Source organism: Ceratotherium simum, chromosome 8 (assembly GCF_057802395.1).
Source record: "Ceratotherium simum simum isolate JZ-2026a chromosome 8, ASM5780239v1, whole genome shotgun sequence".
NCBI classification, from domain to species: domain Eukaryota; kingdom Metazoa; phylum Chordata; class Mammalia; order Perissodactyla; family Rhinocerotidae; genus Ceratotherium; species Ceratotherium simum.
Window position 1 is genome coordinate 2,587,925 of NC_141907.1, and position 22,802 is coordinate 2,610,726.

General features: G+C 57.0%; 1 protein-coding gene across 1 annotated transcript; it reads left to right on the plus strand.

Moving 5' to 3' along the window:
• Positions 1–7,384: 7,384 nt before the first annotated feature.
• Positions 7,385–17,356, plus strand: MSANTD1 (Myb/SANT DNA binding domain containing 1). The gene is made up of 3 exons (XM_014788838.2): positions 7,385–7,663; positions 11,487–11,762; positions 14,257–17,356. Exons 1-3 carry the CDS (start codon positions 7,410–7,412, stop codon positions 14,495–14,497), a joined length of 771 nt encoding a protein of 256 aa, XP_014644324.1. The 5' UTR covers positions 7,385–7,409; the 3' UTR covers positions 14,498–17,356.
• The last annotated feature ends 5,446 nt before the right edge of the window (positions 17,357–22,802 follow it).

The following is a 22,802-nucleotide window of genomic DNA, read 5'->3' on the forward strand; positions in this document are numbered from 1 at the left end:
TAATTATATATATATGTTAGAACACAAATATGCAAGGCCTCTAAGAATGGCCGTGTTAGTTCTTGGGAGAAGCTGACTTGTCTTAGACCTGCCACATGGAGTCGGCTGTGTGACTGAGACATCTAAGAGTGGGGGTCATTTGCTCATTAAAATCCCACTGAGAAAATAGTCCACCCTATCAACTCTGCAGAAGGGATTAAGACTTTATCAAGTTCTTAAAAGTTTACAGCAAGCACCAATCATATATCAATCCAAATGTTGTTGGAAATGTTAATTTGATTGTCAAATTTGGGAGCGTGAGCGGAGGTGGTTTTATTTTCCTGCGGATGATATCAGGAGGGACTTGAATGAACCAGGGTGGAGTTGTGTGGCGATGCACTGAAGTGCATCTTTTCCAGAAACGGGTCTCCCTCCAGCTGGCCCCACTGGGTGTGCAGGTGACTTTTCCAGCTGCCAACTGTCCTTCACTATGTTTTCTCTCTGCTAGCAAATATGTCCTTTCAGGAGGAAAGATTGACACTGGAACACCTCCAGACACCCAGCATGTAGCATCAGACAAAGCCCTGACTGCACACAGACCCCGCCCCCTTCCCTGGGGTCATCTCCGGAGCCCCGGGGCAGCTTCTGCGGAGCTGAAGTGAGCCCTGCTGCTGGCTCAGCTGGGATGGACTCTAAACAGCAGTCACTGAGCTCAGCCAGCTCACAGGCGACACTTCCTTCTCTTGTAGAGGCCACAGTGGACTTGGTTCTGTGTGATTTGGTGGGAGTGGAATGAGTTTCCTCTTGACACCATAAGCGTCCTTCCTAGCATACGTCCTCACTTTGGCTCTTGTCCCTCCCTCTGCAGTGGGGGCCCCACACTGAAGCTACTGGCCAGGGTGAGACTCGGAGTCGTTCCTTCTGGTGGGGCGCTGGGCGGAACGGGAAAGCAACCTGGAGCCGCCAGGGCTCGCTGGGGAGCTTGGGATGGCTTATGTAAGAAGAGGCCTGCCCTGCGCTGTGCCCTGTGCTGCTGGCCTGGGCACGTCCTCGGTAGGGAGGGGCCCACTCAGGTGGCGGTGACAACTGGTTCAGGAGCCACTCTCCCAAATGCACCTGTCACTTTTTAATGCACTTGAAGGAACTCCCTCCTCCAGAGTGCTTCTGGGAGCATCTGGCCCTGGACAGTCACTGCAGAGTTTCCTCATTGCAAACTGGGGGTGACCACCGGCGCTGGAAGATCGTGGCTGCATGGACCTGCCACAGGTGGTTCGGCTTTGATCTAAGTGGGGTCCCCTGTCCTTACTTGCTGCTTCCTGCTGTGGCAGAGTGGCTGTCAGCAGGGGTTTGAGGTCACGCTTCACCACCACTGGCTGTCCCCATGGTGCCGGGAGCCAGCAAGGCTGTGATGGGGGCGTCCCGGAGCCTGGCCCAGACCTGACTGTCCACTTCCAAGAGGAGGGAGGAGGTCTGACGTGAGATGTATATTTAAATTTTTTAAACTGCTGCGAACATTGTACATCTGAATTAAAGGAAAAAATTAAACCATAAACTGCTGTTTGAGGCCTGCTGTGCTTATGGAGAACCTAGACCCTCCTGAGTGGGAGGCAGAAGCTGGCTGCCACGCCAGCAAACGCCCAACCCCTCAGAGGGCCCCCAGCCAGCTGTGTGTGGCGAGGGTGAGGGAGGGGGCCAGGGCCTGGCTGGGTGCTTCCTGTGAGGACCCCACAGACCATAGTGCGGTGGTCTTTTCTGCCCAGCAGGTATGGGCTGCAAAACTATGTTGCTTAAGTGACTTTGTGATCTTGTCACATGAGGGCCGCGTGTATTTCAGCACTGAGTTTCTGCTGCTGTGTTTGGCCCCGGGCCCTGGAGGGGTGGTAAGGGCTGGAACAGGGACTGGAGTGTTCACGTGGGGCCACAACCTGGCTTTTGAGCCCCCCCTCATTGCCCAGCTGGCCCCTTCGCCTCATTGGCCGTTGGCACCCGTGCTTCTGGGCTGCAGCGTATGGTGGTGCTGCCCTGTCTGTTGGAGCTGGTAAGTTCTTCCCGCTCAAAATAGCAGCTCCTCCCAGAAGTCTTCTCAACTGAGCTAATCAGGGCGCCGTTCTGCTTAGCTCTGGGGAGCCCCTCCTCGGGAGCCATGGCGGTCAGTGTTGTAGCAATCTTGGGATGCAGAGATTTTATCCACCAATCTACAGACAAAATCCCTGGGCTTTCGGCTGCTCGGGGTGAGTACTTAGTAAATATTTGCTGAAGTCCCATCATTTCTGATCAGTGGGCGAGAGTGATCTCGCCAGCCCTCAGCAGGGCAACCCCGGAGCCGGCATCACGGTGAGTGCCCAGAGAGATGGGCGAGCACGCGGCAGCCTGGCCCTTGCCCTCGGGGTGCAGCGCTGTGACTGTGCACGCGGGCTTCCCCAATGTCTGTGGCAGCTGTGGGCCCCCTACCCTCTTGCCACAGGACCCCCTTTGGCTGCACAGGGACGGTGACAGAGTGGTCTTGGCCTGCAGACACGGGCTCCTGACTTGGTCCAGGTGCTGAAGGTGCAGACGGCGGGAAAGTGCTCCGAAGGCGTTTGGTGGACAGGCCACGTCGGGTTCTGTTCTGACCTCAGTTGCTGCAAACACTTGATGGGGGTCACTTCTTCCCCAATTTGTCTCTTCCTCTGTGACACAACTCGATGGCCTCACCCTTCAGAGCTACCTGAGCCCTACATCCTTGCCCCTGTCCAAGCGAGGACGGCCAGACCCTGGCTGGTGCACCTGAGCACACCTGGCCTACCTGTTATTTCCAGAAAGAAAAGGACCCCAGATCCCCTGGAAAGAAGCAGCCAAGCCCTTGGTGTGAGTGGGTTTGTCTGCAGCATGTACCTCCATTTCTTCAGAGGAAGTGCCTGACCTGAGACCTGAGAGCCCTCCTGGGGGTGTGGGGCGTGCGTGTCTTGGGCCCGGCCCCATCTTGCCCTCAGGGCAGCCTGGCGGTGGGCCCAAGTGCCCCTGGATGAGGGGTTCTGCCAGGGCCCAGGGGCTTGTGGGCACAGAGGTGGACCTGCTCTGTGGAGTCACTGAGACTTCTTTTGGGAAACCATGAGCGTCTCCTCCTGCAGTTTCCATGGGCTTTCAGGCCTCAGCAACCCCACTTGGTTGGATGGCTCTTACCCCCTGGCCTCCCAAGCAGGAAACCTGGGGCCCCCCAGATGGCCTCCTCCCTGTCCCGGCCATGTACCCTAGGGGCCCTAGGGTTCCCAGGCCCCAGGGGCACTAGAGGTGTAGGTGGGTCCAATGGAGCCATCAGGTCAGGGTTGGGGCCTGCCCACCGAGGCAGAGGGCAGAAAGTTAAGGGTGTGGGCTCCCCATGTATGCAGGTGGTGCTAGTGCGGTGCACTGGGCCTACAGGCTGGGCCTGTGGCCCCCTGCCCTCAACACTGGGCTAGGCAGCTGGCCGAGGACTTGTGCGAGCTTCTGCTGTGGACTGGGCTGACCTGAGACGGATCATCGCCCCCTCTGGCCAAGATGTCCATCCTCCCAACCCTGCCCCCGACGGCTCTGCCCTGCCCTGCCCCCTCCCAGCCTGGACTCATGCCTCTCCCACCCCGTGTGCTTCCCTGCCTTTGCCCAGGCCAAGTTCTTCCACTGCCAACTTCCATCCCACTGTGATAGGCTCAGCTCACGACGGCATGCTCCTGGAGGGTGCTGGAGGCCCCTATGGGGGATGCCCACTTCTGCCCTGGGCTCCCGTGTCAGCCTGCCAGGCTGGGCAGGGCAGGTGCTCAGAAGTATCGCATGGACTGAGTGCTGGTTCAGAGGGAGTCAGAGGCCTAGAGGGCGGGGCCTCACCTAAGCACAGGCGTCCCCTGGGCCCCCTCTTGCTGAGGCCTGACTGCCCCTTCTCCCTGCAGGTCCTGCCGGATGCCCAGCCCCTGGCACTCTGCCTCCCCCTCCCGCAGAGACTGAGGCCATGCAGCTGTGCCAAGGTATGGAGCCCCCTCCCCAACAGAGGACACAGGGCCCTCCCGGCGGGGGGCAGTGGGTGCAGGGCCCTGCCCCCCCACCCCGACTAGCTCGTTCCTGTCATTGGGGCCTCATTGTGGGGGCCCTGCTTCAGGAAGCACCCACAGGGCTTCCCTCTCCAGGGACTTCCAGTGCCCACTGAAACCTAAGAAGAGACGGTTGGAGGCCAGCTTTCTACCCTGACTCCCCTGGACATGCTGGCTAGAGGGCAAGCAGGAGATGTAGACGCCTCCTCTGGAACCGCCTGGTTGCCAGGGCCCTGAGCATGGGCAGTGACACTGCGGGTCAGCAGCTGCCCCTGGGAGGCACTGGGACCAGCTGTGCTGGTGTTAGCCAGGCTGGGGACCCCGGGGCAGCCACTTTTCCTGATGGTTATTCACCAGCCCCAGCCAGGCCAGCATGCCAGCCTCTGCCCTCTCCAGAAGCTCCAGGAGCTTCTCTCTGCTCCTGCTGCCTCTCCCTTGGACCCCTGCCCCATGTACTGGGAGGCGCAATAAGACAGCCCCGCTCGGCCCTTGGAGCCGTGGTTAGTGGAAGGTCCTCTGGTGGGGCAGAGACCCAGCGCTAGGGCCAATCAGGAACGTCAAATCCTTTGCCTGAGGAGTGGGGGCTTCCTGGAGGAGGTGGTCCTCCTAGTCACTCATTTACTCTGCAAACACTTGACTGCTCTGTGCCAGGAACCCAGGGCCAGAGGAGTGCAGCAGTCATGAGCCTTCCTGGGGCGGTGGTGTCCCCGTGTCCCCAGGTGACCTCTGAGGCCCAAGGAGGAAGGGGCTCCCATGGAAAGCTGACAGCGGGGCCAGGCCTTCAGGAACCTGCTGCAGGGCATGCAGAGGCCCCTCTGAGTGCCTACACGTGCCCCTGCTGCCCTCTCCCACTGCACTTCCAGCTCTGACTGCAGAGAGGAGAGGGCCCCAGCCGGCCTGCCCCGTCCTGGGCGCCTCTCCTCCTATCACCTGAGGGCCTCGGCCCCACCCACAGGGTCTCAGAGGACTCGCTCAGGACACAAGGTCAGCTCCCCTGTCCTGGAGCAGCTCAGACCAAGACTTCTATCCGTGGTCCGGTCCCTCTACTGACCATGGTGATTTTCAGCCTGGACTTCATAAGTCCTTCCCCTGAGTTCAGCCACCACCAGAATCCCATAGGTGCCAGGCAGGATCACTGATGGGGTAGGCTGGGCCTGTGTGCCCGGGGAGCGGGGTGGGGCTCAACACGGCATCACAGCCTGTCCAGCAGGTGCCATGGGCTCCTGCTGATAAACCACCTGTCTGAGTTGATGCCTTTAGGTGGCGCTTTCTCTCTGCAGTCCCCACGGGCTCCACCACTGTGGTCTCTTGCCCCCGCTAACACTCATGCTGAAGTCCACTGGCCAGCCCTGGTGGGCCCACCTTTGTTGCCACACACTCCCCCGACACCCATCACAGTCGCACCACCTCTCACGTGCTCTGGGCCGTCCTGTCTCGCTGCCTCTGCTGGCTGGTCCTTCCCGCAGCGCCTTTCTGCCTTCTCTGGTGAGCCGGGCCGGTTCCTCCTGTCTGTCTCGGTGCAGAGCTCACCTTTGTCTTTCGGTGCCCCCCCACCCAGCCACTGCCAGAGGACAGCGTCCATGTCCACTGGCCCCGGCCCTCGAAATCGGGATGAGCCTCAGTAAGGCCTGGCAGAGGCCCACTGAGGGAGGGTGAAGGTCCCACAGCCCAAGACCCCAGCCGGTGCCAGCAGCTAGCTTGTCCAGGGTTGGCGGTAGGAGCCTTCACCAAGGCACGTGGCAGTTTGCATTGGCCCATGTGTGCCCCACCCAGGACTGTGGGCAGAGGAGAGTGACAGGTGTCCTTCACAGGGAGCCTGCCACCAGGTGCTCTTTCTCGAGGCGGCACAGTGTGTGGTCATACCCAGCTCCGGGCCAGCCTGCCTGGGTTCAAAGTCTAGCCTGGCCCCTTGCCCACAGGGTGACCTCACCTCAGGCTTTTCATCTGTGAAATGGGAATAACAGCAGTGCCAGCCTCCCTCACAAGAGTGCCATGAGGATGGAAGTAGAAGTCACATGTCTACGGTGCTTAAAACAGCGCCCAGCATTCAGAGAGTGCTCAAATTCTTATTACTATCCGTTTTGAAAGTGTTCCTAACCCAGGGTCGCACAGCTGGAAGATGGAAAATAAAACAAGCTGGCTCAAGGCAGGTCCAATTGGCCGGAGGGAAAAAGGAAGCAAGGACCAAAGTGGAGTAAAGTGGAGTAGGAAGACTTCAGAGAGGAGATGATACCAGAATAGTGTTTTGAAGAATGAATAGGAGTTTGCCAGTAAATCCAAAGGCAAAGTCTAGTGATCTACTGGGAAGGGAGGGGGGTTCCTTAAGATTGGTCCCTTCACTTCTTTTCATTTCTTTCTTTCTGGGCACTTCTTTCTTTCTCAGCAAGCCTTTACCAAACCCTTTCTTGTGGGGCACTGGGAATACAAGGAGCTCCCTGCCCTGCCAGGTGGAGGAAGCAGGTCTGAGGACAGACGGTGCTGATGTAGGGCGGTCAGGGCTGTGGTGGGGCTGCCCAGGGCGGGAGGGACACACACACACTGCTCCCAGCTGCTCTCTGGCCTTAAGAACTGTCCTCACACCTCAGCCCACCCTGCTGGCAACCAGTCCCACTGCAAGGAGAGGAGCTGGTGGACGGTGGCAGAGCCAGGGGTCTGCTCAGGGGGCTGGAGCTCCACTCTCACCCATGGGGGTTTATACACTTAGGTGTCCTGTCATAAAATGTGAGCGTGTTGGCCAGGGGACGCTGTGCAGGGGGCACCACCAGTGGTGTGTTGGCCTGCATATGTCACTGTGGGTATCTTCCTGTGTCTGCCTCCCCTCTCTGTGTCGTCTCTGCCCCTCTCTCTGCTGTCTGTCCATCTCTCCTCCTCTCTCAGTCTCTCCGTCCCCTTCTGCCTTGGGCTCCCTGTCTTGGGCTCTCCCTGGGCCCCAGCCTGTGTGAACCAGGGTGGAGCTGACAAGGGAGCTGTGGCCTGGATCCCACCCTTCTAGAGCTGGTCAGCCCAGGGTAGGCGCCTCGCTCTGCGTGGCCTGGACCGGTGCGGCCGAGCCGCGGGGCTGAGGTGGGAGGCAGGACCGGGAGCCTAGGCCGCCTGCTTGGGCCTGGCTCGCTTGCTGTAATATTGATGGGCCGTCGGGACGGCCCTGATTCCTGCGCTTTCAGTTAAAAGGTTTCTGTTGTGGTAGCTTATGCAGTTGCTCTGTTGCTATGGAAACGTGACATCAAAATGACGTTTCCCGTTTAAAAGCTCTTAACTAAATTCCTGCCTGTCAGATGTAGGCCCCATTTTGAGCGCGGAGCTGCCTTCCTGGAGCAGGGCTCCCTCCGGCCCAGGCGCACAGGCGGCCTCGCCTGAGCGCGCCTCTTTAACCCCGCAGGTGCCTCTGGCATGGCGGCCGCCGAGGTGCCCGGCTACCTTGTGTCCCCTCAGACGGAGAAGCACCGGCGGGCCCGCAACTGGACCGACGCCGAGATGCGCGGCCTCATGCTCGTCTGGGAGGAGTTCTTCGACGAGCTGAAGCAGACCAAGCGCAACGCCAAGGTATATGAGAAAATGGCCAGCAAGCTGCTGGAGATGACCGGCGAGCGCCGGCTGGGCGAGGAGATCAAGATCAAGATCACCAACATGACCTTCCAGTACAGGTAGGCCGCCGCGGGCCGCGGCGTGCAGCTCACCGTGAGGCCTCGGGCCCTCAGCACCCCGCCCCAGGACCGCCGGGCCGGCCCGTGCACACAGCTGAGCCCAGGCTGCTGGGGGCTACTGCTGGCGTCCTCAGAGCTGAGTCAGGAAGGGTGTGGGGTCCCCGCCAGGCTGGCCCACCTGTGGGTCCCCTCTGGCTTCGTATGGGCAGAGCCCTCCTGGGTGAGACGGAGCCTACAGAAGCCATTGGTGCAGCCTCCCACTGGGGAGGTGGGGAAACTGAGGCCCAGCAAGGGCAGGGCTGGGACTAATCCTGCTTTCCTGGGCTTCGGCCAGGGCCGCCCCAAGGACACCTTTGGCATTGCCCCCCCGAACCCCACAGGTGGCTCCCACTTGGCCTACACACCCCCAACCCCAGCCGAGAGACTGAGGCCGTCAGACTGGGCTCGGCTCTGCTCAGCAGGGTGGCGGGGTGCTGCTGTGCAGGCAAGGAAACTGAGGCCAGAGGCGAGAAGGAGCCCAGCTCCCAGGCCTGCAAGTCCTGCCGGGTCCTGATGTGCTGTCATTCTCACATCTGCTGAGCTCGGCCATGAGGGCAGCACAGCGCTGGCCTCAGGGCTGGGGAGAGGAGCATGCAGGGCTGACGTGGAGCCTGAGTGCCCAGGGGGTCCTGCTTATGGAAGGGAACTTGTCTGTGGAAGCAAGTGGGGGGACCCAGGCCTGGTCCACCTCTGCCTCCACCCCATCCCACGGTGGACCCCCTGTCCCGGCCACTGAGGGGAGCTGCAGGGTCAGGGCCAAAGATGGGGCCCCTGTGTGGGGGCAGCTCTGGCATCCAGGGAAGGAGGCAGGTATGGCCCCACATGCCCAGCACCTCAGGATGCGTGGGGCCCAGGCCTATCTGCAGAGGGTCACAGGCAGGGTTAAGGTCATGGGCGGGCCAGGGTCTTTGCTGGGGTGAAGGTCAAGAGGAGCTAGGAGCTGCGGGGGAAAGCAGTGCCAAGAACACAGAGCCCTGTGGGCGGCCGGGCGGGGCTGGGCCTGGGGCTACCCCCAAGAGCCTCAGTCTTCCCAGAAGTGGGGGGCTGTCCCGGAGGATGTGCTGGCTCCCAGCTGGTCCCAGCCCTGGCCACCTCCTGGTGGCCACTGTGGGCAGGGGGCAGAGGTGCGGCCAGGGCTGGGTATAGACCGGGCGCTGCCGGTTTGCCTTGGGCACCTTGAGCCACACTCCATGGGCAAGAGGACCCCCCCACAGACCAGTAGGCAAGGAGATGACCCCCCACCCCTCCTGGCCTGCGGTTCCCAGCCTGCCTGGATCCTGGAGATGGCCAAGGCTCTGCAGGGTCCTTGACAACCAAAAGGCTGTCTTCAGTTGCATCGACTTAACTTTTTTTGGCTCTGAAGGAGCTGGTCCAGAGTCCGGCCCTGTCCAAAGGCCCATTTCTGACCCACAGCCCTGGCCCCCGGCCAGGTCTGGGGGCCGGAAACGAGGCAGCTGCTCCAGGTCCAAAGGCATCAGAGTCACTTAGTGTAAATGATGTTAAATTCAAGCCGTCAGCTCACGATGCCAGGGCTGAGTTGTCTGCAGCTGCGTACGTGACCCTCCAGCCCCCATTCACGCAGCACGTCCCTCACAGTCTGGTGAGGAGGGGCTGCAGGGGCGATGCTGGCTGTTTTACCAGCCTCCCGTCTGACTCAGTAATTCATGGGCTCTGACTGCTGTATGGCCTGGTTATTCATTATTTATCCTGAAAGCCTTCTTCAGAGTCTCCCAGGGGAGGGATTCTTTTCCATTCCTGGAGGTGGGGGATGTGGGCAAGGAGGCCACAGGAGATGAGGGTGCGGCAGAGCAAGGGCCTAGACCCTCCAGGGAGGCCTCCGCTCCCTCCACTGCAGTCTGCATGGGTGTACAGCACCTCAGAGTTCATGAAGCACTCACCTACTGTAGCACCTCACCACTCCCATGTCCCGGGGGGTAAACTGAGGCCCAGAGCAGGAGAGAGACTTGCACAAGGCCGTGTGACACTTTGACTGGTTGACTAATTCTTTATCTGTGCCCCCCAGACAGCCTCCCCACAGCAGAGGCTTTTCTTATTTTTTCATGATAGCTCTTTGTATATTAAGATTGTCAGGCTAAGGAAGCCTAAGGGAGTGGCTGGGTTCTGTGGAGTGTGGTTTGTTGGAATAGCATTCAGGGGCCTCCCACACTGGGGACAGGCATTTCCTCCTTTCTCTGAGGAGTGGGCTGGCTTAAATGGGGCAGAACGAGAGCTGGGGGCCTCCAGAGGGGCTGGTGTGGGGCCCCCGGTGCAGTCTTTCACCCCCTGCCCCCAGCATCTGCGCACCCCTCCAGGATGTTGGACAGTGGTCCTGGGGCTGGGAAGACAAGCAGTCATGCTCTTCTGGGTGTGACCTGTCCCTGGCTTTATGCTGAGGACCCTCCACTTGGTGGATGCTGCTCTCAAGGCCACCTCCTGCCATGGCTGGCCTCTGCTTGCTGCCCTGAGTCTCAGCCCCCCTCACTGTCCAGCTGTGCCTGTTTGCTGGGGGCAACTCGTTCAGATGGCCAGCTCGTTGTTTCCAGTGACCAGAGTGCCCAGTGTCCATGCCCTAGCAGAGAACCCCATGTTGGGAGACAGGAGCCATCTGGCCGCAGGGCACTCTGTAGCTTGAAGGCCTCCCCACATCGGGAGGAGCATAGGGCAGGAAGGTGGGGGGCCACAGGCTGAGGCTGGGGGCCTGGGGGAGCCTTGGGCCTCAGGAGGCACTGGGTCTGATGGGCAGAGAGCCTCACCCATCCCCCCTTGTGGCCTCTTTCCTGGCTGCCCAGCTCTCCTGCGGTCCCATCTTCCCGTCCTTCACCTCCAGAAGACAGTCTAGGCCCAGGGACCTGCCGGGCCTGTCTGTGGAGGAGGCCAGACGCTGGGCCTGGGAGGGGCTCAGGCCCACGGTGGGCAGAGCTGCACTGTGCAGACCCTTGGCCCGGGGTCTGAGTGGGGATGGGGGATGCCAGGCAGCGTGGGAGGGGCCCTGTTAGGCCCAGCCCTGCTGCTTCCTGGTACGTTCAGCCAACAATGATATCCAGACAGCTTGCTGTTTGCAGGCACCCGGCATTGTCTTATGAAATCCTCCCTACGGCTGTGTGAGGAGCTTGCTTCCATCATCCCCATTTTACTGATGTGAAAATGGAGGCTCAGAGAGGTTAATGATGAACCTGTGCAAGGTCACACAGCAAAGTGGTGGAGTGAGTTGCAGACTCAGGTCTGTCAGACACTGAAGCCCATGCGGTTCTCGCTCCCAAGGCATCCACTTTAGAAAAATAAGTTTATTATGTTACAGTATTCTATGTTCGCATTACATTATTTATTTTATTATGGTGCAGTATTGTGTTCCTATGTTGTATTGTATTATATATTTGACTATGTTTCAATATTTTATTATTGCTGGGTAGTGTATTTAAAAGCAGTGTTTGTTCATTGCGGGGAGTTTAGATACTACAGAAAAGCAAGGAGAGAAACAGTACGAATCAGCCCAAGGTCCCGGCACTTACAGATGACCTTGCTTACATTTGGCGCATGTGCTTCCTTTTCAACATCCAAGGCCGAGTAGGTCCCGAGCCTGACTTCTTTCTAAGCCCATTGTCACCTTGGCCCTGGAGCCTGGCCGGTTTTTCTGGGGAGGCCTGTCCGGCCGAGAGGGGCTCCCGCCCATGCCACATGGCTCCCCTGCGTCCTGGAGTCCCGAGTGCCCCTCGCCGAGGGCCGGGCGGGACAGGGGCCGGGCAGCTCCGTTTCTCACCCTTGGCTCTTGTGTCTCTCGTTTCAGGAAATTAAAATGCATGACAGATAGCGAGTCCGTCCCGCCCGACTGGCCCTATTACCTAGCCATTGATAGGATTCTGGCCAAGGTCCCCGAGTCCTGTGATGGCAAACTGCCGGACGGCCAGCAGCCGGGGCCCTCCACGTCCCAGACCGAGGCGTCCCTGTCGCCGTCTGCTAAGTCCACCCCTCTGTACTTACCGTATAACCAGTGCTCCTACGAAGGCCGCCTCCAGGACGATCGCTCCGACAGCTCCTCCAGCTTACTGTCCCTTAAGTTCAGGTAGTGTGCCCTCTTCCTTCTCCTGCCCCACCGCCAGCGGGGCCAGGAGCCCTGCATCCAGAGAGGGGGCCGTGAGTGGCTAAGGGGCAGTGCTCTCATGGCGGTGGCATTCTCTGCCATCCCTGGCTGGCTGCAAAGGGTGAGGCAGTGTAGGAGCATCTTCAGGTACAGGGAGGCCTAAGACCAGGGGGGCCTCGGACCGGGGGGGGCCTCAGACCAGGGGAGGCCTCAGACCGGGGGGGCCTCAGACCGGGAGGCCTCAGACCGAGGGGGCCTCAGACCGGGGAGACCTCAGACAGGGAGGCCTCAGACCGGGGAGGCCTCAGACTGAGGGGACCTCAGATCAGGGGGCCTCAGACCGGGGAGGCTTCCAGACCAGGGGGCCTCAGATGGGGAGGCCTCAGACAGGGAGGCCTCAGACCAGGGGGGCCTCAGATGGGGAGGCCTTGGAGCAGGGGGGCCTCAGACGGGGAGGCCTCAGACCTGGGTGGCCTCAGAAGGGGAGACCTCAGACCATGGAGGCCTCAGAGCAGGGAGGCCTCAGACTAGGGGGGCTTCAGATCAGGGGGTCTCAGACCTGGGGGGGCCTCCGACTAGGGAGACCTCAGACCAGGGGGACATCAGACCAGGGGGACCTCAGATGGGGAGGCCTCAGACTGGGGGGCCTCAGACCAGGAAGGCCTCAGACCAGGGGGCATCAGACCGGGGGGACCTCAGATGGGGAGGCCTCGGACGGAGAGGCCTCAGATCAGGCCAGCCTCACACAGAGAGGCATCATACGGGAAGGCAGGTGGTTATCGACTGTGGGCTGTCATGTGCACAGACTGGGTCTGGCTCCTGGCTCCATCACTTTTTGGCTGTGTGGAAACTCCTTGACCTCTCTGGGCCTCAGTCTCCCTCTGTAACATGGGGATCAATCGGCACCTTCCCCAAGGATGGCTGGGAGTGTCAGGAGAGAGCAGCCTCGGCGCAGGGCCAGCATGTGGAGGGAGACCGAGCGCCCCACCGTGTGCCCTCCCAGCCTGCCCCCTGGCTTCTGGCATCTGGGCTGCCCTTCACCCCCAAGCAGACCCTGCCATGGGATTCCCCTTCCCCCTGCCCTTGCCAGGCTGGCTGGTCCTCTCAGCATAGGGAGGAGGTGTTGGGGTAAACCTCCAGAGTGTCCTCATAACCTGGTTGCAGTGGGCATGCCCATCCCCTCTTCTGTCCCTCACACGCTTCCTGCCAGGCCTGCTCTGGCCACATGACCCTGCCCTCAAGATGCCCACAGACAGGCGCACAGGAGACAGACCCCTCTGGTGTGGGGCTCATGGGAGCTAGAGGAGAGGACATTTGGGTTGGGCTTTCAAGAGTGAAGAGGAGTTGGCCAGCTGGGGAGGAGAATAGGAAAAGGGGATTTGAGTCATGGCCCTGCCTTTCCCCTGAGCCCCGGTCTTCAAGTCTGTCATACAGGGGTGGGGTGAGGCGGGGTCGCTCCAATTCTGACACCCCCGATGTCGGGGTCTGCTGCTCGGTTTGTCCAGCGCCCCTTCCCTGTGGGATTTCTCAACGAAGACGCCAGACAAAAATGCCTTTGCTGCCGGCCAGACGGAATTAGCTGGGAAGCCTGAGATTTATGGCCAATTGTTTCCGGGGGTTGAGCCCAGTTCCCAGACTCACAGCTGCCCCTGGGAATTGCACTGGGGCCGGGATGTGGGGACTGCTCTTCTGCCCTGAGGTTGGCTGGGGGATGGACAGGGCCTTGGGGTCTGGTGGGATTTGGCAGCTCCCCGCACACCAGAGGGGGCCGGTTAGACCAGGAGTGCCCAGCACCCCACAGTAGGGAGCCATGGGACAGCCCTGGGCCGGCACTGCCTTCACCTCCCTGTCCGCCAGAGGTTCCAGTCCTGGGGAGGCGGCCCAGGCCTCTACGGGCCGTCCCTGCTCTAGGCGCCTGTGCTCCTGCCTCCCCACCCCCCAGTGTGCTGGCCCCATTCCAGGCTGCCAAGCTGAAGGGGGCCCAGGCCCCAGGCCCTCTCTCCTAGGCCTCAGTTTCCCCATCCACTCAGGCTGGCCGGGACTGGTGGTCTCTGGTTTCCCGGGAGGAGCTGCACTGCCCAGCACCCCTCCCACCCAGCCTTCCTCATCTCTCCCTGGGGGGGCCTCCCCACTACTGATCACCCCCTGGGCCTGTGCCCCCCTGCCTGCCCAGCTCTGTGGGTTTGGGGGCGCTCTCACAGTAGGGTGAACCCCGCCCCTCCAGACCACAGAGGTTTGGATTGTCCTGTGACCCAGGTCAGCGGGTCACCTGCGTCCCAAAAGACAGCAGTGCCTGCGGCCCCATTGTCCTCTCACTGTCAGGGGACACGCATGCGTGGACGACAAGGCCCCGAGCAAGTGGCCTCGCTCCCCTGGGCCTCAGTTTCCCACTTGTCCCACAGGGTGGTCGAGGGTCGGGTGGGGCCCTGGCCAGGCCCTGTGGCCAGCCGCGCACACGCCGGCCCTGTGCTTGCAGGTCGGACAAGCAGCCCGTGAAGAAGCGCAAGGTGCAGAGCTGCCACTTCCAGAAGAGGAAGCTGCGGCTGCTGGAGGCCATGCTGGAGGAGCAGCGCAAGCTGAGCCGCGCCGTGGAGGAGACGTGCCGCGAGGTGCGCCGCGTGCTGGACCAGCAGCACATCCTGCAGGTGCAGAGCCTGCAGCTGCAGGAGCGCATGATGAGCCTGCTCGAGAAGATCATCGCCAAGTCCAACGTCTAGGCCGCCGGGCGGGCCGCCAGGGCCCGGGCTGACCGGCGACGTGACGCAGGCCTGCCCGGGCCCCGCTCAGCGTGCTGGCCCAGCCCAGGCCTGGCCGGGTTCCGGAGGAAGGGCGGCCTCCTTCCTGGCCCCTGGGGGGCTGCTCCTGCATCAGGACTCCCTTCCACGGGGCTTTCTGAGGACCTCAGGCCCTGGGAGCCCAGGAGGCCCCAGTCTCCGGCATTAAAGCCTTCCTCGGACACAGGGCCGGGGACTCCGGGGTCACTGCGGGTGATGCCCCAGTGGGAACGTCCTCGAGTCTGCTCTCCAGTATAGTCACTATCGATGACACTTGAAACGGCTTTTGATATTAAATGTGTAATTTTTCATTACTTCCTGGAAGCGGAGTTCACTTTCACTGGCTAGGAGGGGATGCACCAGGTTGGGCTATTCCAGAAACAAAAACGGATGGAAATAGTTTAGTAGCAGGTTTGTGCCTATGACAAAGTGTCTCCTAAAGGGGAGACAGACGTTTTCTCCCTCTCCAGGGTCTGCCACGTCCGCCCTGAGGTAACCTCCGACCCCAAGCATCCCCAGAGAGCCCCTGCCTTCCAGCGGCCATCTATTCACGTCCCTGGAGCATCGGGTGTTCCGACTGCCTCCTCAACGCAACCCTGCTCATGTGCCCGCCCTGGTTGACTTCCCGGGCCAGGATATCGTGCTGATGGGACAAAGGCCTGGCCTCGTGGGGCTTACACCCCAGCGAGGGAGACAAATGAGTGAATAGAGACAGAAAATCACAGCAGGTTGTGATGGGTTCTGGAAGGGAAGGGCCAGGCTGGCCTGGAGGACGAAGAGGGGCCAGACACTGCCGGGGAGGCTGGGCCGTGCAGTGCAGCCAGCAGAAGCCCCGGGAACAGTGCGGCACCCGGCCAGGCCGTGGAGGGCTGGCTCCCCAGGCCTGTGGGAGTGCTTCAGCCAGGAAGCTGTTGGCTGCCGCACACTGGATCTGGATCTGGATGCATTGGGCGGGAGGGGCTGGAGGTGGCAGGGCCAGGGCTGCAAGAGAAAGCTCACCTCACTGCCCCGGCGCCAGCAGGAAAACCTTTCCAGAAGCTCCACTGAATTCCTCCCGAGTCTCATGGCTTCTTGGGCTCTTGGTCACTGGCTGCAAAGGAGGCTGGGCACAGGAGTGCCCGATTCTCCCCTGGGACTATCAAGTTGCTGCTCACACAGCAAGGTTCTGAGGAGATGTGACGGGTGGGTTAGCAGCAGGTGACATGGTTCGACTCATGGTCTAGAGAAGCTCCCTCTGGCTACTGCTGAGGAGACTGATGGTGGGGAGTGGAAGCAGGGGTCCCGCCAGGAGGCTGCCACGGTTCGGTCATCCTGATGTGAGAGCTGCCAGCTTGTCTGACCCTCCAGTGGCCCTTGAGGTCAGCCAGGCAGTAACCAGGGCTCCTCCAGGTATGCTGACCACCCATGGTTGCTCAGGTGGTCACCCAGGTGGTGAGGAGGCCAGCCCCAGGCCCGCCTGCAGGGAGGGAGAGGCCGGGTGTTCTGTGAGCCAGAGGGCAGGCAGGACTCCCCTCCTCAGCCACATGGGAGACCTCCCCGGGATACACGTGCTGTGGACTCGAATCATTTTGCTTTGGGACTGAAGGCAGTGGTGTGTCTGGTGAATGTTTAACCGACTCTGCAGTGGTGGGATAGAGCCCTGATGTGTGAACTTGCCCGTTTCCTTGTGTGAGTATTCTCATCAAAGCCAGTTTCAGCCATCACCATCAACATGACGTCACTGAACCCGTAGTTGGGAAGAGATGCCCACAGCCAGCCCCAGAACCCGCTGCAAAGGTGGGGACTTGGAGATGCCTCATGTGGAAGACCTGGGCCTGGGGGCTTGCCCTGGGTCATTTCTAGCTCAGGCACTCATCTGCCTCTTAGACGAGATGCCGTGCGTGTGACTTGTCAGGGCGGCCACACCCTGAAGCTCCCCCAGGAGGCGACAAAATGAGACTGTAGAGCAGGGTTTTCACCTCAAACGTCTTTGCATTCCTAGAATCACAGTGATAACGTATTAGTGTTTCAGGAGCTGTGCGGTGTCAGTCACGATATGTTCTCTAGCATGTCTGCATTTGTATTGGAGGTCATTTGGTCAATTTTCTTCCCCTTGCTCTCTTTGCCAGAGTTTGGGATCAACGCTATCTCTGCGTCCTCGCGTGACTTGGAGCCCGTGCCCTTCCTTGGGCTGGACAGACTCTTTGCCCATCAGGCAGAACTCAGCGTAGAACCACCTGGATGGCGCCCTTCATAAACAGTGTGTCTTTAACAACTTTCTGTTTCTTCTGTAGTTATTGGTCGATTAAGGAGGAAAAAGTGACTATCAGTAAACATTAAAATATTTGATAAGATTCAGCAAAACAACATGCTGATACTGAAAGCTAAAATCAGGAGCCAGACAAATGTGCTTACTGTCACCGTTACTATTTCACATTGTTTTGACATTTGTAGCTAACTCATTAAGACAAATGAAACACGCTGAATAAGAGATGGAATGAAAATTACCTTTATTTTCGGATAATATTTTTGTATACCGAGAAAACCAAATATACAAAAGAACAAGAGTTCTTTAAACCACCTTAAACCTGTTAAATATGAGAATGGAAAAATATTGCATTCACAGTTATGATTAAAAACTGTAGAATATCCAGGAGTGACTTTAACCAGAACAGTATAGGATCTATATGAAGAAAACTATTCAGTTTTAGTGAAAAATCTAAAATGACACCTGAGCATGTGGCAAAACTTAGCATACTCCTTAATGCACCAAAATAAAATAGAATGTCATCATTTTATTAATGTAATTCCAACTATACTCTCTGTAGCATTGTGTTGTTTGTTTTCAAATGGTTGAAATTATTTTTAAATTCATATGAAAAGCAATGGGGCAAAAGGTCCGAGGCCAATGAACGCAGAAAGACACCTCAGTCTCCGGAAGCCTGGGGGCTGCAGAATAAAACACAGACCTGCCATTTCATCCTCGTGAGATCGGCGTGCCATCTGTCCGTATTGAAATTGGGAAGACTATCAGGAAACGGAAACACAGACACTGCTGTTGGGAACGTAAACATCCATTTCAAGGGGCAATTTGGCATTATCTCATAAATCTGAAGAAATGCACGCTCCAGCTCAGCCTCCCATTTCTACACGTGCCGCCCCAGGGCCGCAGATCTCAAAATTGGTCTCAGGACCGTGTTATACTCCTAAAATTGTTGAAGTTGCCAAAGAGCTTTTGTTTGGGTGGGTTCTTTTTCTTTTCTTTTTTTTTTTTTTTTTTTTTTAAAGATTTTATTTATTTATTTTTTCCCCCCAAAGCCCCAGTAGATAGTTGTATGTCATAGCTGCACATCCTTCTAGTTGCTGTATGTGGGACTCGGCCTCAGGATGGACGGAGAAGTGGTGCCTCAGTGCGCGCTCGGGATCCGAACCCCGGGCCACCAGCATCGGAGCGCGCGCACTTAACCACCAAGCCACGGGGCCAGCCCTTTTTTTTTTTTTTTTTTTTTTTTTGCTGAGGAAGATTCACCCTGAACCCAGGCCAGCAAAGCAGAGCATGCCGAACTTAAACCACTAGGCCACCAGGGCTGGCCCTATGTGGGTTCTAACTACCAATATTAGTACCTATTAGATTACCTTATTATAACTTAAACCCAAGATTAAAAAAAATTTACTCATGTCAAAATAATAAACCCATTTCATGTTAACATAAATAACAATTACATGAAAAGTACATTTTCCAAAACAAAAAGTTTTGGTGAAAATATTGGCATTGTGTCACGTTTCCTCAACTCTCTGGCTAGACAAGTCAGCTGGGCTCTCATCACCGGCTCCTGTACTCAGTCTGCTGTGCGACATTGTTTGGTTGTAAAACACAGGCATCTTCGGAAATCCAGCCTCCCACGGGTATTTGGAAAAGAAGGGAATATTTTATTAACATCTGCGGATCGTTGTGGACGTTCTTCCTCGATACTACACCACAGCTCGACAAGTAGTGGTTCCTTAAAGGTTAGTCGCAACGTGCCAGCTGAAAGCACCCAGTGAACTTGCGCTTCTGTGTCTCCTCAGCATCCGATGCTCCGTCCTGCGCTTTAGTGCACGTTTATCCACGCATGCTTTTGCAACAGCACACGTTGGGCCTGTGGGAAATCTCGTTCACCAAATTATGCAGGTCTTCCAAATGTTGGCACCGTTCATTAGACGGTATCAAAAAACCACTGTTGTTCGTATCGCAGTCGATCTCAGCAGGAGCATCTTTGCTTTGAGAAGTTGTCAAGCTCATGGTGGTGGATGCCAGCTTTTCAAAATTCCAATTTTTGCACAAAAGCTTGAATTTTATCATTGGTCACAAATACTGTCGGTTGTCTCCCTTGAAGGGACAGGCTCACTTTGTTCATTTTCAAGAAAATGTCTGCCAGTCACCCAAGTCTGAACAACCAGAGTTTCTGTAAGTCCTTCTTTCTTTCTTTCCTTTGTTTTTTTTTTTTTTGTGAGGAAGACTGGCCCTGAGCTAACATCTACTGCCAATCCTCCTCCTTTTTCTCCCCAAAGCCCCAGTAGATAGTTGTATGTCATAGCTGCACATCCTTCTAGTGGCTGTATGTGGGACGTGGCCTCAGCATGACCGGACAAGCAGTGTGTCGGTGCACGCCCGGGATCCAAACCCGGGCCGCCAGTAGCAGAGCGCGCACACTTAACCGCTAAGCCACGGGGCTGGCCCAGTAAGTCCTTTCAAGTAAAAATTGTGTTCCATTAAAAAAAAATGTTTTATATATATTTCAGCTGGCAGCTCAAACAGCTGCACACACGCTTCTCCTCAGACAACTGTCACACTTAGGGATGGAACAGAAGTGGTTTATGTGACTTTCCGTTTTGTCACAGAATATTAAAAGATGTGCTCAGAGGTCAAGATTTAATAAAATTAACCATTGGCACTGCTTCATCAGGGACACTCAAGTGAAGCTGGCATTTTCACGGCAAGTCTGTGATGTGAATAACCCAGGGCACCAACCACGCGTGGCCTGCTTTGCATCGCATTAAGGACCCAGCAGTTCGACCTCCCGCTGCTCCCCAGCCGTCAGTGCAAATGTCAGCACACTGAAGATGACAAATGATATTCTTCTCTCGTAATAATACGAAGTGGTTTTGGCTTCAGGGACCCTCAGGGGCCCACAGATCCCAGCCTGAGAACGGCCACCATAGAGAAATGCGACATGTGTGCAAGGCGACATGAACAAGGATGTCCACCACAGCCTCTCGGTAATTGGCACATCCTGGAAACCACCAGACGGCCAGCCCCAGGGGATCGGGTAAGTAGGTTGAGCCATGTCGTGTGGTGGATCACTGCCGTGTGGTGGCGCATTCTTATCACAGACACCCCCTGTGAGCTGTGTCCCCCAGGAGGGCCCAGAAGATGGCCCCCTTTTTCCCTTCATCTGACAACTATTTTATTGACCACCTACTATGTTTTAGGCACAGGGGTATAGTTGGGTGTAAATCAGATGAAAATCTGTGTCCTCATAGGGTTTACAGTGGGGGATAGGGGTGGTGGCAGACAGATAATAAACAAAGTCAGTCAATGATGCAGTAGTTAGAAGATGAGTGCTTTAGGGAGAAAAAAGCAGGATGGGGATCTGGAGCCTGGGCTTGTATTTTAGAATGTGCTGAGAGCAGAGGCCTCGCGAAAATGTCATTTGAGCAAATCTGGGGTGGGAATTTGTTGTGGTGGGAGCCAGCGTCTTCCCTGACCAGGGAAGCAGGATTGACATGACCTCCCTGGTTTCCACTGGGAGGGTGCAGTCCCAGGTGACAGCCTGGAATCCCCACGCTGATGGGCACAGGCCCTGGCGTTGGCGGGGCTGGAGAAACACCCAGACCACCGGGTGCTTGCTCTGAGTTAGCAACCATCTCCAGGACTCAACACCACAGAGAGACACGCAGAGTGGGGCTGATGGGGGAAGGGGCCACACGCAGTCCCAGCCCAAGTCCATCTCACGTGGGCCCACTGCACCCGGCCTGAGGTTCCTACCCAGTTCCTGAAGCTATCATTAGGCCAAAGAACTGGCCCGATCCCCCAATTGGCCCTTGGAACTGCCCTACCTTCCAAAATAAAAGCTTTGAAACCTGCAGGGGTGGGGATTCTCGGCACATCTCAGTTTGGCTTGTGCAAGACAGACGGGTCTTTGAAACCAATAGTGATCCCCATCAGCTCAGCCAAGTGGGGACGCCATTTGCAGCCACTCTCCCAGGTGAGGTTTAATTACTGGAGCAAATCAACACCCCTGTGACCATCAACCCGGCGCTTCCCCCTGTCCCGCAGCAGAGAGCGCCGGCTAACCCTTGGTTTTGCCCTGCAGGGCACTAGCTCAGCTTCACTGCTTTCCTTCGAGGCTCTTCAGCAGCCCGCTCTGCACCACCGTTTGTCGTCAGGGACCTCCATCGTCTCATCATCCTTGAGAGCCACGTTTATCGACACAGTGACGCCATCATGCGGTCAGACCAGGTGAACAGGAGGGAGCAGGTCCACTGGGCCCTATGGTGAAACCCACCTGCACCTCAGGAGAGGAGGGAGGAGAGAACCCGTGAGAACGAGGGGCCTGCCGCCCCGGGGCTCTTGCGGGGCTTCAATGGCCTGGGCCGTGTCAGGGGGGCCCCCTACAGTGAAGGCCACTCCCTAGGACCAGGGCGCAGGGCGTGCTGAGCCGTGGACTCGGGCAGCGACACACACCTTGTTAGACCTTGTCGGGATGTTTTCCGGGCCACAGCTGAGAGTGGGCGGGGCACGAGGAGACGGAGCTGCCCAGCTGCTTGGCCCTGGCGAGTCCGGGCACTCATGGTGCTGGCCGGGCTGGCGGAACGTGATGTCTCGGGTCTTTGATGGGCCCGTACTGGGAGATCACAGAGGAGGCCCTGCAGTTTGGGAACTGGGCCACGCCATCTTTGGCAGGTTACTATCTCCTTTGGAAAAGAGTTTCTGGCGAGTGTACCTCTGAGCCTGAGTCTCTGACCCTCAGGGAGACCCTGGGAGCTACTGCTGTTCTCCAACGGCTCCTTCCTGTTTAACCCAGCGTGCGTGCGTTACGTGGTCTGCAGGGAAGAACGGCCAGCACAGGTGTGCCTCTCCCCCGCAACCCTTCTGACATGTGTACGTGCAGCACTGAACCTGTTGTTTAGTTTTCATGATATACCTCTGAGTTTGCTCCTTGTTAATACAGATGGAACGCCCCCTCCTTTTTACTGGCAGAATCACGTTCTGTGTGTGGCAGCAGCAACACAGTGTCACAGGTACCCTACCGATGGATAGATTGTTCCAGGCTTTCTCTAAACAATGGTGCAGTGATAGCCCTGTGTGCACTTGTGCACACTAGCCAGTATTTTTTTTAAACAGACAAAATAGTTATTAACCCTAGTGGAAAGAAAACATTGTAGAGGAGAGGAAAGGGCATCACATTATGCTCCATAGCTCACAGGTGAGGGAGGGGTCCCGATTGATGTTTTTCCACACAGATCTGTTGTCACAGCACCGTTTATAGAAAAGGCTCTCCTTTCACTGATGAATGGTTTTGAATCTTTCTTGAAAATCAATTGCCCCAAAATGTGCCCATCTATATCTAGAGTCTGTATTTTGTCCGTTGATGATGTCTATCCTTATGTCAACACTGTACCATCTTGGTTACTGTGAGTCTCAAAATTTGGGATGATAAACCTTTCAACTGTGTTATTCTTTTTATAAATGGTTTTCAGTATTCTAAATCCTTGGTGTTTCTACATATTTTTTTATTGTGATAAAATACACATAGCATAAATTTACCATTTTTAAGTGTACAGTTCAGTGGCATTGTGTATATTCACATTGTTGTGTAACCATCACCACCATCCATCTCCAGAACGTTGTCATCTTTCCAAACTGAAACTTGGTGCACATTAAACAACTAGTCCCTATCCGCCCCCCCTTACCCCCAGCCCCTGGCGACCTCCATTCTACTTTCCGTCTCTACAGATTTGACTACTCTAGGAACCTCATATAAGTGGAATCATACAATATTTGTCTTTTTGTGGCTGCCTTATTTCACTGAGCATAATATCCTCAAGGTTCATCCACCTTATTAGCATGTGTCAGAATTTCCTTCCTTTTTATGGCTGAATAATATTCCATTGCATGTATATATCACATTTTGCTTATCCATCCATTGCTGGACACTTGGGTTGCTCCTACCTTTTGGTTATTGTGAATAATGCTGCTATGAACATTGGTGTACAAACATCTGTT